Below are 15959 nucleotides of genomic sequence, written 5' to 3'. Positions count from 1 at the left end.
AAGAAGCACTTCTCCTTCGTTATAAAGGTATTTTATTATTTTGGCAGAGCAAAGGTTAATCGCCCATGTTGGAAACTGAGCGCTCAGCTGAGCTCAGTTAGACACTCCAATCCCCTTTATAATCTGGGTCCTCATTCAAATCCATGTAAGAGCTACTGTTTGCTGCATGTTTTAAGAGGAGAGGTGTCAATATGAGGAGTTTTGGAGGAGTTTTCTGTGACTGTTGCGTGGTTTGTAAGTGTGGTAATTCCATTCCCTCCTCTACTTTGGTTTTACCCCCATCCTCCACTCCATGGTGCATTCCTCTGTTATATGTGAGTGAATATTTGCATGCTTGCTATTTTCAGTTACCCATGTTTGTGTAGCCTTATTTGTCGGGTTATTGTACTGCGGTGCACAGTAGCGCCCCTCTTCCCTGGGTGGGAGAAGAGAACAAAGGGAGGACTAACTCAGGAGGTAAAGCAATGGTAGCGGCCCTGGCATCTTCACCTTCAAAAGTATCCTGGGGAATGGGGCAAGCTAGGGTGCCCCCTTAGTGGTAGGTACAGGGAAGGAGCCCCTGATCCCGGCTCACCCGACAGCTGAGACGTCATACATGAGTCTTTTCCCAGCATAAATAGTACTGTTGATCTATCCCTTATGCACTACTCACAAAAAAATTGGGATATTTGGCTTTCAGGCAAAATTTCACAATGAACCTAAAATGCACTCTAACCTTTTCAGGTGAAATGAATTTGACCTTCTCTAAACTTTTGAAAGCGTGTGTTTAACTGTTCAATGTTTCAGTACTTCTTGCACAACTTGTTGTTCTTTAACAAGAAGCTTAATGGCAAAATTCACAACAGGTGTTTGATCCATAAATCGCCCAACAAATGTGGTTCAATTGGTATTTAAACAGTCCTCATCATGCTGTTCACAGTTTTACATCATGAGACCAAGACAACACCTAGCAATTTATCAACAGTACCTCGCCATTACGAGGCTTCAAGCAGGATGTTCTCAGACAGAAGTGGCCACTGAGCTTAGAATGCCACAAAGTGTCATCAGCAGGTTGCAACTGAGATGCAGAGAGATTGGAAGAGTCACAGAAAGGCAGAGAAGTGGATGCCCTTTGGCCACATTCCACACTGATGACCGCTTCATTGTGAGCCCTTCGGAACTGAATGGTGAATGCCATACAATTCCAGCTCGTAACTCCATACCCTACCTCTAAGACCTGAGGGCCTCCCTTCAAGAAGAGTGGGATGCCATGCCTCAGCAGACTTAAGGGTCTGTCACACTAAGAGATATCGCTAGCAATATCGCTATAACTTGTGACGTTATAGCGATATTGCTAGCGATATCGCTGTGTGTGATACTTACCTCCGACCGGCTCCACAGCTGGTTATCGCTGATCGCGCGAGAACGTTCAGGACTGTTTCTCGTCGTCAGCTTCCTGCGGTGCTTCCTGCTGTGACGACGAGCGACGCGTGGAGCCGGGTGGGAGGACGCAGGATCGCTTAGTGTGACAGGTAAGTAGCGACCCCCGACCCCTGCGATGTCGCTAGTGAGATCTGCCTGTGTGGCAGCTCACTAGCGACCACTTAGCGATGTACCAGCGATCCTGACTGCGTCATATCGCTGGTCGGGATCGCTGGTACATCGCTAAGTGTGACAGTACCTTAACTCTGCTTGTGAATAGCTTGAGCATGTCATTGTCCAGCTGTAATTGATGCTCAAGGCCACATGACAAGTTATTGAGACATTGACATTTTTTATTGGGGTATACCCACCTCTGTTGGCTCTTGTTTCAATAAATTGTTTGAGATGAGGAAATTGCCATTACATGCTTCTACTTAGTTGCCCTACTTTCATGATAAAATATAACTGTTGTGTGAACTTTTTATGTTCTCCATAAATTTCACCCTAAAGCCAAATATCTCTAACTTTTTGTGAGTAATGTATATTTTGATATGCAAGATTTTTCACACCTAGTCTGCATCGGTGTGACAAATCCACCAGCCATGCTGAATGCCCTCAGCTTGCAGCTATAATCGAAGTAAAAGTTGGCACAGCAAAGTATTAAGTTAAAGGGGCCAAATAATATTGCCCCACTTTTCAGTTTTTGAATTTCCGCAAAAATTTAAAATAACCAATAAATTTCATTCAGCTTCACAATTGTGTCCCACAATTACATTTGGTATCTTTTATGTTTGAAGCATGATATGTGGGAAAAGGTTGAAAAGTTCCAGGGAGCCGAATACTTTCGCAACGCACTCTATATAGTCTATACTAAGACTCTGAGCCAGGGAAAATCCTGAGGTGGGAATCAGGTGGAGGGCCAAGAGCTCTGGCTAGTTACACACAAAGGCAACTGTCACCCGAATCATGGATGTTGATGAAGATGTTGTGTTGGACAAATTTTGGAAATCACACAAGGGTGGCAAACAGTTGAGGTCATTTTAAGATGAGGTGGCTGGCATCGGCGATACACAGTGCAGGCAACATACATCAAAAACATCCTCTGGGCAGCTGTGGTGGAAGAAATGCCACACATGCTGTTGGTGTAACAGGCTCAAGGGTGCTGGTCATGGTAGTGGCAAGTTGTACAAGTGTGCTTTTGTGTGGGAATTCTTTCACATTGGTCCACTGGCAATCTATTGAATTGTGCAGACTTTGCATTTGGAAAATGAACTGAGTATATCCTGGCACACATTGAATAGGAACTACATCACTCCATCAGCATGTGAAACAGCATTATCTGTTTAGTATGTAAGCACTTGTGTATAAGTTTCAGGATTTGGGTAAGTCCTCTTTGTTTAAAAAAATGGCAGATCTCAAAACAAAGGGAAAACACTTTCATTTATAAACAGAAACAAGCCTTGGATTTAGAATTTGGATTTAGTAGCAAAATCTTTAATGAGTGGTTCAATGTTTGCGTACTGGCACTGTGTAAAAAAAAAAAAAAAAGTTATTGAAGTGCTCTTGTTGCAGCATATCACAGGTGATCATTTGAAGTCACACACTGAGTGGGATGAGATGCTACAAAAATTTACTGTAGATCACTTGAATCTTGGATTTCTATTCACAGACTGAAACCATCACCCTCAATTTCACTATGGTACAACAGCACTGAAGTGGTATACCACAATTACATTAGGCCTTTATCTATCCCTATCCTGTGTGCTCTGAGCTTTCCTATCCCTATACAGTACAGGCATAAAATAACATTCGTTAGGCGGCCCCTATGTTTAAAACTGTCTTTGATAGCCCCTAATTGACTGTGCTGCACCATGTAATCGGATTGTTACAGGGCATTATGTGTGTTAAATGGTGCCAGGTATTTTTTTCTTTGCAGTCGCCGCTAATCATGTTGCAGATTCTTTGAATTCTTGTGGAACCTCATCTTCAAATTTCCGGGTACTCAACTCGATTTTGATCCTTCACAGTTTGATCCTCCGCAGTTTGATCCACCCTTCCTTAGTAACAATGGACAGAACTGGAGAGGTGAGGACTCTGGAAATGTCTGTAGTGATATTTATTCATGTGTCTTTCTATAACCAGGATTACACAGTAGTGAAGAAGACCTCTAGTGAGCACTGCCAGGCCACTGTGTCTGATGGATGGAGACGAACCCTGAGCCTAATCACGGGGCCTCCACCTCACCCCCTGATACATGAGGACATCAATGATCACAAGATCCTAGAAATCACCTACAAGATGATTGAGCTGCTGACTGGAGAGGTGACACTGCTGGGAATGCTGGGACATTATACAGTAACGCTATGAAGGAATCGGGGGATGACGGTATCATTGTATGTGTCAGGTTCCTATAAGGTGTCAGGATGTCGCTGTCTATTTCTCCATGGAGGAGTGGGATTATTTAGAAGGACACAAAGATCTGTACAAGGAGATCATGATGGAGGTTCCCCAGTCCCTCACATCACCAGGTAATAGGACTAAATACACATGGCCTAGAATTATCTGTATGTAAGGAATGAATTCAGTCCCTGTATGTGTTTCCTCCAGTTCTATCCAGTAAGAGGACAACACCAGAGAGATTTCCCCATCCTCTTCTTCCACAGGACTGTAAACAAGAAGATCCCGATGTTCCTCAGGATCATCAGGTAGATGGAGAGAAGGTGTCATGAGATCTCCCCTATGATGTGTAGACGGCTGTGAATGTCTTGTGCTCAGTCTTGTTTTATCCACCAGTATTATATGTTTGTCAGGATTAGAGGTGAGCATAGATGTGACTTCTCCATCTGTCTGTGACTTTTACAATAATTGTTTCAGGGTGAAGATCTGACCCATATTAATACTACAGAGATATATGTGAGGGGTGATGACCGGTGTAAAGAGGAGATTCCTACAGATACCTGTCCAGGTGAGTAGTAACCACTAAATGCAGAGAAGTCACAGATTCTTCTCAGTTACCGGATGTGGCTGCTTTATCAGTGTTGTAGTCCGGACATATCACAACCATGTGATCATCATTCTGCTAATAAACCACCATCATGCTCCTCCACTTAAAACTGTACCCATTACTTTGTTCATTGAAAGCCTTTCTGTTGGAATGAGACCTGTACAGTCCAGAACTTACAGCTGGGAGGATTCGCCTATCGGCTGGAATTAGAAGATGTTGACCCCCCCCCCCAACGGCCTAGATCTCGAAACTGCAAAGCGAAATGACAGCATATGTAGAAAGTGCTGACCAATTAAAAAATCATGGGCAGAAAATCATTATCCGCATGGTGGATCTCTAAGAGAAAGCGGAGGGTAATGATGCTGTTGCCTAGGATCCTGGAATCGTATAGGATAAATCTACCTTTTTCTCACTTTTGTACTGCTGAATGTGCTCATAGGGCCCCTACAAGACCAGGTCCAGTCTTTCAGACCCAACTTCGCTTTTATGATTGAGACACCATTCCATGTGCAGTGAGAGCCAAGTGTGAATATTTTGTCATCAATCTTTCCTTTTTATTTATATACTCAAATATACACAATAGACATAAAAACTTAAGAAAGATAATAAAAAAATATATTTTTTTATCTTTTAAACCCATCCCTAACTCTTGTCCTCAGAGGAGAGAGGGGGAAAAAAGAAAAAAAAAACTTAATAATTTATTCTCATATTTCCAAAGCTTTTTTCTTCTACTTATCCCAGCTATTAATATATTGGGATCTGTAGCTTAGCCTGAGCTAAAACACAGTGTTACCACTCAAAATAGTTAATAAATAACATTTACCATATTTCTGCTTTACATCGACAGCATTTTTCAACTTCCTTTTATTTCTTTCAGATGTTAGAAATGCTTAAAAGTTCAAAAAGTTTTTATACGTTCAGTCAACCTATAAAACCTATTTATGAGGGGATCAATTTTTTTTAAGTGACTTGCAGGAGCCTATATTTTAGAAAATTTCACTATCATAAACCACTTTCAGGAAGTTTGATCCTTTAAATTTATCACAATAATTAACAGAAAGATCAATGCTATTTTTTTTTTTTTCAGCTAAAATGTTGATATAGCCCCTTTTTTTTCCATATTCACAAGCGGTAATAGAAAAAATAGACCCCACAATTTATTTTACAACGTCTTCTGAATCTGCCATTATCCTCTTGTTTGGACACAGGGGGGAATGAGAGCCATTTGACTATTGGAATACATATTTTGGTGGGATACTTTGCAGGCACCATTTGCACATCAGCTAAGGTGCATGAACGGTAGAAAACCTCGCTAGGTGACTCCATTTCCCTCATGGAATTCATCTATAGTAGTGACTATGTTGATCCCACAAGCATGTTCTGGAAATTAGCACTCAGTAGATATTTGTAGAGAGAAGATTGCACATTTGCCATTTTAGTGTCCAATACATAGCCCCCAGATTATGCTTCAGGAGACACACATCCCATAAGTGGGTTCTTCTCATTACATCAATGAAAATAAGGAGATATTACATTGTGGTTTGGGCACACTGCAAGGCTCAGAAGCTAGCAAGACATTTGGCTTTTGAAGAGTGTCTTTTGCAGGGTTGGTTGATGGAAGCCATGTTCCTTTTCAAAAGTCTTTCGGTTTCTAGTAGTATGGAAACTGTTTTTTTTTTTTATGGAGAAATGATGGATGTACCTAGGGTCTTATGTTTTTTGGATGAAGTAGAAGTTGTACTATTATCATTTTGGCCTACATAACATTTTTGGTGGCTTCTTATTCCAGTATTTGGAAGCCAGAGTGAACAAACAGTTGAACACCACCTCTACTGTTTCATTCCATGAGGTCTTCTGTTAGATTGTGAACTGTTTTTGTCTTAGTAAATAATTGAATTTTGCTACATAACTTACAATTTCTTTGGATATTTTATAAATGGTATACATACAGTATATAATTTGTAAGGATATTTATTTTGAAAATATTATTTTTGATTCTTGGCAGATGGCTGTACCAGGAGATCAGAGGAAAAACTGACATTTTCAATTTTTCAATCACATAACCTTCAAATCACACAAGACATAACTGAAACGAATGCCACTATTCCAGAAATACTATCATCCCTTCACAGCAAAGATCTGTCATCTGATCCTTGGAAACATGTCCTATCTTCTGATTCATCACAGACTATTAAGAAAGATAAAAGTCACAAAAAAGTTGTTGAAAATAGAACTGCTTCTACAGGAAAGAAACCACTTTCAAGTTCAGAATATGGAAGTATTTTTTCCCTCAAGACGTCTTTTGTTACACATCAACAAATTCACACCGAAGGGAAAAGATTTTATTGTTCCAAGTGTGGGAAATATTTTAACCAGAGATCACACCTTATTAGTCACAGGAGAACTCACACAGGGGAGAAGCCATATTCATGTTCAGAATGTGGGAAACATTTTCACCAGAAATCAAATCTTGACAGTCACCAGAGAACTCACACAGGAGAAAAGCCATATTCATGCTCAGAATGTGGAAATTGTTTTGTAAATAAATCACATCTTGTTAAACATCAGAGAACTCATACAGGGGAGAAGCCATATTCATGTTCAGAATGTGGGAAATGTTTTGCAGATAAATCAAATCTTGTTACACACCAGAGAATTCACACAGGGGAGAAGCCATATTTCTGTTCAGACTGTGGGAGATGTTTTGCAAAGAAAACAATTCTTGTTAAACACCAGAAATTGCACACAGGGGAGAAGCCCTTTTCATGTTTAGAATGTGGGAAATGTTATGCACATAAATCACATCTTATTACACATCAGCGAACGCACACAGGGGAGAAGCCATATTCATGTTCAGAATGTGAGAAACAATTTAACCAGAAATCCCATCTCGTTAGTCACCAGAGAACTCACACAGGAGAGAAACTATATTCATGTTCAGAATGTGGGAAAAATTTTACTCGGAAATCACATCTTGATAGTCATCAAAGAACTCATACAGGGGAGAGGCCATTTTCATGTTCAGAATGTGGGAAATGTTTTGCAAATAAATCAAGTCTTGTTAAACACCGGAGAATTCACACAGGGGAGAAACCATATTCATGTTCAGAATGTGGGAAATGTTTTAACCAAAAATGGCATCTTCTTGAACATCAAAAATCTCGCACTGGAAGAAGCCATTATCATACCTAAAAGACATTGTTTACTTGCCAATAATATTTTGTTAACCAACAAAAAAAACTCTCATTGGGAGAAATCATATATTTTGACAAATTATACAAGAAACCACATGACAGAGAAAGTCAAAGTAAAGAGAAAGAAGAAAGAGAAAAGCAATTTAAACCATACATTAAAATTAAAATATATGTAGTGACTATTCGACATCTGTTGTCTGAAAGTCAAATAAAAAGCAATATTGCATGTGCATTGATTATTTTACAGTGATATACTGTATTTTTCAGATTATAAGACTTTTTTCCCCCAAAATTTGAGGGGAAAATGGGGTGCATGTTATTATCCAAGTTTACCAGGGCTGGAGGCTGGTCTTGCGCGGGGTCCCAGGAGGTCAGGTCACTGCTGCAGGAAGCTGGTTCCTGAGGTATCAATCTGCACATTTGCCACCTCTGGCACCATTTTCCTGAAATCCATCGTACTGAAAACAATAGGAAGTGGACTCTACCAACATTTTCTTAAACCCTTGGGCCCACAGTCTCACACCGCCAAATATCCCCTTCAAACCCAGAACCCGCAGCATCGCCCCACTCCTACCGCCTCCACCAGCTTCCTTAAGTGGTGACTTGGCCTCCTGGGACCTCACTCCACCGCAGCCACCACCCCTGGTAAGTTATAGAAAAATTGGACTATAAGACACACCACCATTTTACTTAAACATTTTTTATCTATTTTCCACCCCTATATTTGGGGTGTGTCTTATAGTCTGCAAAATACAGTATTTATATATTTACTATATGGACAAGAGAATTGCAATACATCCCCCAACCTATCTCAAAAATAACCATTTCCTCCACCTTCTTTTTCCTAACTCGCAATCTCCACGATCTGCCATTCATTACAGTTCTTTACAATTCAGTCTCCGTTTGTGAACATCTTTAACTTATTTATATTATAATATTAAATATATTCGTATTACAAATTACTAGTTACATCTGTGATTCATTCTTTGTTTATTTCAACATCTGATGTGATCAATTTATTTTTTTTTAAATCCCTTTCCGTGCTAAGTATGGTAGTAGTTTTTTCAGCAATTTTGTGAGCCAATTCGCTTCTCTAAACTTCAATAGACATATTAATGAATCTAAGGGGACTTTGGTTTTAAATACTTGCTTGGTTGTCCCAGTAACCTGACTCTTCGAAACTGGCACATTAAAGCATAATCATAACCTAAGATAGGTGTCCTCCAACTTAATCTGACACTTGGGGAAACTCAGGGGGCACACAGACCTCAGAGGTGTTACTTAAATTTGTATGGTGTCCAACTGCAGTAACCTGTGATGTGGTATTGCTCTACTCCTTGACTGTGTCACTGTGTTGGCCCATGCCCTCTCTTTGATGGTTTTATGCAACGTCATCATGGATTCTCTTAATACTGGTATATGATTAATGGTATCACATGAGAAGTCGCATGACTAAATCCCTTCTCTTTTTGACTACCTAAGTAACATTCCCACCGATGCACTATAAACTAGTATGATATGGTAGATCAGGTGATGAAAGCATGTAACCATTATTGAACATGCTCCTTAGTGTCCAGGGCCATCTTCGACGCAGGTATTTGTGGCAAAGCCCATTAGCAATATGAATTCTATGTGTTTATCGGTTCATGTCGATATAAAAGGTCATGCACCCACCTTTCATACTTACCCCTAATGAAGCACACTGCGAAATGTGGGTCGGGGTGGCCAGGCACCTTGATTTTTCCCTCCATTTTGCTTGGTATCGTACGAGGGATTACTCAAAAATAAAGGAGAATTACTTACGGTATTTTTTATTCAAGATAAAATCTTAAAAACATTGTTCACTTTCAAAATACTCTCCATTAGATGATATGCACTTGTCTCAAACGTTTTTCCACTGTTTTAAATATGTTATGTTTTCTGAGCTAATGCTATTAAGTGCATCCAGCTATTTTTTCTTCATTCTTGGTAATAAAAAGAAGTCGCTGGGTGACAAACCGTCGTCATGCCGTTTTTGGTCAAAAACTGGTTGATTTTCAAAGCTGTGTGGGCAGGTGCTTTGTCATGATGAAGCAGCCACTCTCCCAATCACCACATTTCAGATCGTTTTTTTCTCACTGCCTCAGTCGCTTCCCAACTTGCAGATAGTAATGTTGGTTCACTGTGGTGCCCTGAGGAACAAATTCAACATGAATGACTCCTTTGATGTTGAAAAATCAAACCATCATGGCCTTCAAATTGGATTCCACTTTGCATCCTTTTTTTGGTCTTGCGTGATGAAGCGGTCTTCCACTGGCTGAACTGCTTTTTTGTTTCAGTATCATAGGTATAACATCAAGATTCATCCCCTGTGATAAGTTTTAACAAAAAAATAGAATTAGACTTACCGGTAATTTGGTTTATAGTAACCGGAGGACGTTACCCCTTTCCTTATAAGGACAGGAAATATCAAAGAGGTTAAATAACCCCTCCCACATCCTCCACCCTCACTGTTATTGTAAATGACCACAGGAGTAGGAATGCTTTAAATTATATTTTATTCTCTATCCGAGAAAAACAAAAATTAAGCAAAGTGCTGTCGTGGTGGGTTACTAGAAACCGAATTACCGGTAAGTCTAATTCTATTTTCTCTAGTAACCCCCCCACGACAGCACATCGGAGCAGTACCCAATAGGTTTGTTTAGGGAGGGACTATAACTCGGAGGAATTTTCTCCCGAAGGCTAAGTCCTCTTCAGACATCAGGTCTAGCCTGTAATGCTTAGAGAACGTGTGGACCGATGACCAGGCAGCAGCTTTGCATATCTGCTCGATGGAACCACAGGCTTTCTTGGCCCAGGAGACAGAGGTTCCTCTGGTAGAGTGAGCCATAAATTTATCTTGCAGTGGCAGGCCCTGGATGTGAGATGCCTCAGAGATTGCTCTCTTGATCCAGATGGCGATCGTGGATCTGGAAGTCTTCTTCCCCTTATTCTGTCCTCGAAGGTGAACAAACAGGTTTTGGTCCTTCCTAGTTTTATTTCGTCACCTGAAGATAATGGAGTACTGTTCTCCAAATGTCCAAAGTGTGGAACTCTTCTTTCTTATTTCCCAGCTCTTGATAGCAGGAAGAATTATCTCCTGAGACTTGTGAAACTCTGAGACCACTTTGGGAAGAAATCATGGATCCAGTCGCAGGATAAGTTGGTCCTGTAAGATTCTCATATAGAGTTTGTTGATCGAGAGAGCCTGTAATTCACCCACTCTCCTGGCTGTAGTTATTGCTACCAGGAAGGATTTTTTCCAGGAGGGTCTGTCTATGTCTATGGATGATAAGGGCTGAAAAGGTGGTAGTGTGAGCCTCCTCAGGACCACATTGAGGTCCCAGGATGGTACTAAATTTGTAGCTCTATGTCGTATGCGAGATGCTGCTATCATAAACCTAATCAATCGGTGGTCAACTAACATCTGGTCAAAATATGAGCTTAGAGCCTAAACCTGGACTTTGAGGGTGCTAGATCTGAGACCCTTACCTAGTCCATCCTGCAGAAAATCCAGAATCCAAGCCAAGTTCGGCTGGTGTGGATCAGCTTGTTCGGGTGCACTCCATGAGATAAAAGACTTCCATATCTTCTGGTATATAGAATTTGTTACTGCCTTTCTGCTTTTTTTGTAGGGTCTTAATGACCCCTTCTGAGAATTATCTGGTCATCAGGATTGAGAACTCAGAAGCCAGGCACTCAGATGTGACTTCTCGGGATCCGGATGGAAGATTGGCCACTGGTGGAGGAGGCTTCTGACCGGGGGTAGCGCTATCAGTCCCTCTATACTCAGGTTGGAAAGGGTACAGAACCAGCTTCTTTTGGGCCAGAATGGTGCCACCAAGATTATCTTGATCTTTTCCAATCTTATTTTCTGAAGTACCCTTCGTAGGATTGGTAATGGCGGGAAGGCATAAGCCAGTCTGAATCTCCATGGGTGGGCTAATGTATCTACCCCTAAGCAAGGATCTGGATCTAGTAAACAATATTGATCCACTTTTGTGTTCTGCCCACTTGTAAAGAGATCTACCTCTGGATAGCCCCACCTTCTTTTCAGTATCTGAAAGACCTGGGAGTCTAGACCCCATTCTCCTGTATGGATTTCTGTTATGCTCAGAAAATATGCCTGTTTAACACACCCTTTATGTGCAGGGCAGGCAGGGAGAGAAGGTGTTGTTTTGACCACGAGAATATTTTAGCTGATATTGTCTTCAGGTCCTTGTGCCTTGTACTTCCTTGACGACAAAGGTGGGAAACTGTTGTCATATTGTCCAAGTATATCTTGACATGGGTGTCCTGGACTAGGGCTACTGTTGACATGAGTACCTCTCCACTGCCTTCAGTTCCCTGAAGTTTGAAGATCGTTGATTTCTCTCGTGTGATCAGCATCCCTATAATACGTGTTGGGAGACCATGGCTCCCTATCCTTTCCCACTGGCGACTACTTTTATAGTGATCACTGGGTCTTGCCTCCAGGGGACTCCTCTGCTCAAATTCTTTGTTTTTAGCCAACATGTCAACAAGGTCTTCATGCGAGGCGGCATCCGGATCTTCTTACAAGGATCCATCCCAGTTTGCCAGAATGTGCTTCTGAAGTTCTGGTGCGTGCTTGTGCCCATGCTACCATTTGGATGTGGGATGTCATGGATCCGAGAACAGATATGGCCCATCTTAATGACACCACTTTCTTGCTCTGTAGTATCTTTATCTTTGATTTTAACAAGATCTGTTTCTCCAGTTCCTAGAAACCAAATTGCCGGTAAGACTAATTTTATTTTTTGTTTGCGCAAGAAAGATGTTTGGCTGCGTGAGTCTAGTAGTACTCCTAAGAATGTATTTATTGTTGCAGGAACCATATCTGACTTGTGGTTCACTATACAGCCTAGAGATAAGATCTGGGTCGTTATCTGTAGATGTTCCTGTAGCATGGGTACTGAAGGAGCCACCAACAAAAAAATCATCGAGGTATGGAACTATGCATATGTGCTGACCTCTGACATGATCTTTGTGAAGATCCATGGGGTTGACGATAGACCGAATCGGAGGACATTGAATTGATAATGGACTGTGTGCTCTCCCTGGCGTATTATTATTATTATACATTTATATAGTGCCATTTATTCCATGGCGCTTTATATGGGAAAAAGGGAAATATAGACAAGTACAATAAACATGTGCAAGACGAAGGACCCATAAGTACAGAAGGAGAGATGACCCTGCCCGCGAGGGCTCACAGTCTACAGGGATGGGTGAGGATACACTAGGAGAGGGTAGAGCTGGTTGTGCTGTGGTTTGGTAGACCAAGGATCGTTGCAGGCTGTAGGTTTGTTGGAACAGGTGGGTCTTCAGGTTTTTCTTGAAGGTTTCCGTTGTTGGTGAGAGTCTGATGTGTTGCGGCAGAGTTCCAGAGTATGGGGGAAGCACGGGAGAAGTCTTGCATGCGGTTGTGGGAAGAATCTTATTGCAAATCTTAAGAATTTTTGATAAGTTGGATAGATCGGGATGTGGTAATATGCATCCTGTAGGTCTATTGTTGCCATGACGAAATCCTGCCCAATCAGAGATTCTGTTGACATGACAGATTCCATCTTGAATCTTCTGTATGTTATGCATCGATTCAGGGGTTTCAAATTGATTATAACCCGATGGGACCTGTATTTTTTTTTTATTTTTTTTAAGTCCTTTCTGGCACTATGGAGACTACCTTCTTAGATAATAGGCTCTTCACTCACGCTATCAAGGTGGACTAGCTCTGGAGAGTCATGTTGTCTGTATTGTTTTTGGAGGATATGAGGCAAACTCTATCTTTATTCCTTCCCTGACTGATGTTAGAGTCCATTTGTCTGAACAGATCTTGTGCCACTGTGGAAGAAAGTTTGAGATGTGATCTCCTACTGTGTTGGCATCATGGCTTATTTTGTCTCTGGCAGTGGGGAAGAAAAAGATTTCTGCCTCTTCTCCCTTTCTGGTAGCTCCAGCGACCTGACTTGGCTTCCCCTTGTACTGAAGTGTATGCTCCTTCGGGGGGTGAAAGGGCCTTTTACTAGTATTTCTAGGTTCAGGTAAGGTCTTTTTTAATCCGAAGCCTTCCCTAGCAGCTCGTCGAGGGCAGGACCAAACCTGTTTTTCCCTTTGAAGGGGATAGAACACAATTTCATTTTTTAAGTCATGTCCCCGCTCCAGGATCTTAGCCAGAGTGCCCGTCTCACAGAGTTCAATAACCCTGATGATCTTGCTGCTATTCTTATGGATTTTGCAGAGGCATCTGCCAAGAACCCTGTTGCATTCTGGAGGACAGGTAGAAAAGCCAGGATATCCTCTCTAGGAATACCCATGGTCAGGTGTTCCTCCAGGTGAACTAGCCAACAGTACATCAATCGGGCCACACAGGTAGATACAGCGTTGGTATTTAATAAAATTGCCGAGGTTTCCCATGATTTCTTCAGTAGCGCATCCATCTTGCGTTCCAGGGCGTCTTTCAACTGTGAGGCATCCTCAAATGGTAGTGTAGTTTTTTAGCTATGCGCACAATCTGGGCGTCAACCTTTGGAATCTCTGACCAGCATGCTGCCGTTTCGTCATCCACCTGTCCTTCATCTCCACTGGAATAGTTAGCCTCTTTTCTGGGGACTCCCACTCCTTTAGCACCAGGTCCCGGATGTTTTTACGAATGGGAAACACCTGCTTCTTCCTAGAACGGAGACCCCCGAACATTTCCTCCTGTACCGTCTGGGCAGTCTCCTCCTCAATGTCCATGGTCCCCCTTAGTGCCATGAGGAGTTCCTCTATATTCCCTGAGGAAAAATAATATCTCTCCTGTTGGAAGACCTCTGGGTCCAGGATTAATTCGCCTTCTTTCAGAGGTTCGTCTGGGATTGACGTTTCATCCTGAGAGTCATCTTTCCCTTTCTCCTCAAGATTAAGCTTCCTGTTATGAGTTCATTTTCCCCTTCACCATTGAGGTCTGATGAACTCACTCTTCTGGTGAAGGAAGGTAGTGAGGCTGATTACCAAGCACCTGAGCTGGGAGAGGATGACTGGGCGACGGGGATCTCTGACTGGATATAAGGCAGCCGACGCCCTTCTGCCTCGCTGGTGATTTTTCTGTGGAATTCTAGGAGACCAGTCTGATTCCTGCTCCTCAAAAGCTAAGTTTTCTTCTTTGCCTTTTTGCATTTGTGTTTTGGTTTTAGTTTGCCTTGCTTTTCTGGATTCTGCCATTCCCTGCTGGGGTGAGCTGAATTCCTTTTTTGTCGGTTTGTTCTGTCTTCAGAAAATACCTGAGTACTGACATAGTCTTTTTGAAGCCTAGCGTCTTCAGGGCCTTTTTCCCTGTCAGTCTGTTGGCTCTTATTTTTATAGCGTTTTTCGCGGATTGCAGACAGCAGCTTTCCTATCCTGTCCTATCTAGTTAGCTTGGGCCCCATCATTTGCTCAGTCTATCTTTCTATCTGTGTTAGTGTTTTTTCTTCTTGCTTCACCGTCATTATATGTTGGGGGCTGCCTATTGCTTTGGGGTCTGCTCTGGGGCAGTTTAGATTTCCCTTTCTGTCTTTAGGCTAGGCAGTTCTCCGGCTGTGATCGAGGGGTCTAGGGCATCGTAGGAACCCCCCACGGCTACTGCTAGTTGTTGATAGGTTCAGGGGTCTGCAATCCGATAGCTGCCAACTTCTCTGGTTTTCTGGACGTAGCTAGCATTTCTGTTTTTGCCTCCTATGGTGACTCATTCATAACAGAATCACCAGCCACAGAAAACGTGTGTGCAAAACGTTTCTCTCGTTTAGGACAGACAGAAATAATATGCGAGGCATCTCCACCAAAAAAACACAGCTTATTACGCTTTCTGAACTTCTGACGTTGCTCCCTGGACAAAACTCTATTACATTGCATAGGTTCAGACACTTGTTCAACAGGTGGCAACACCTCTCATGCAGTCCTGCGTTCACGTAAACGCCGATCAACCTGAATGGCTAATGACATAGAATCGTCCAGACCAGAGGGAACAGGAAATCCCACCATAGTATCTTTTACGGCTTCTGACAAACCCTTCCGAAAGAGAGCTGCCAAGGCATTATCATTCCAGGCAGTAAGGACCGCCCACTTTCGGAATTTTTGACAGTACAATTCTGCAGAATCTCTACCCTGGCTCAATGCCAACAGGGTCTTTTCAGCCTGATCAATAGCATTAGGTTCGTCATACAACAACCCCAAGGCTTGAAAAAATGCGTTCACATTAGTCAGACTAGGATCATCAGGTTTCAAAGAGAACGCCCAATCTTGGGGATCGCCACGCAGCAAAGAGATGACATTTTTAACCTGCAGCGCGGAGCTCCCTGACGAGT

The 15959-nt window shown here is 42.1% G+C and overlaps 1 protein-coding gene across 1 annotated transcript in view; it reads left to right on the top strand.

Annotated features, from left to right (window-relative positions):
• LOC141053001 (uncharacterized) overlaps positions 1–15959 on the top strand; it is a 151239-nt gene that overhangs the window by 20508 nt on the left and 114772 nt on the right. The window contains 8 exon segments of the mRNA XM_073550322.1: positions 3544–3723; positions 3806–3929; positions 4009–4106; positions 4276–4366; positions 6411–7594; positions 12126–12218; positions 12356–12376; positions 13801–13915. Of these exon segments, the coding sequence (XP_073406423.1) occupies positions 3544–3723; positions 3806–3929; positions 4009–4106; positions 4276–4366; positions 6411–7594; positions 12126–12218; positions 12356–12376; positions 13801–13915 (1906 nt within the window).

Source organism: Dendrobates tinctorius, unplaced genomic scaffold, assembly GCF_039654945.1.
Source record: "Dendrobates tinctorius isolate UK_male_01 unplaced genomic scaffold, ASM3965494v1 ptg000164l, whole genome shotgun sequence".
NCBI classification, from domain to species: domain Eukaryota; kingdom Metazoa; phylum Chordata; class Amphibia; order Anura; family Dendrobatidae; genus Dendrobates; species Dendrobates tinctorius.
Note: the sequence above shows the minus strand (reverse complement) of the source record. Positions and strands in the feature narration are given on the sequence as shown.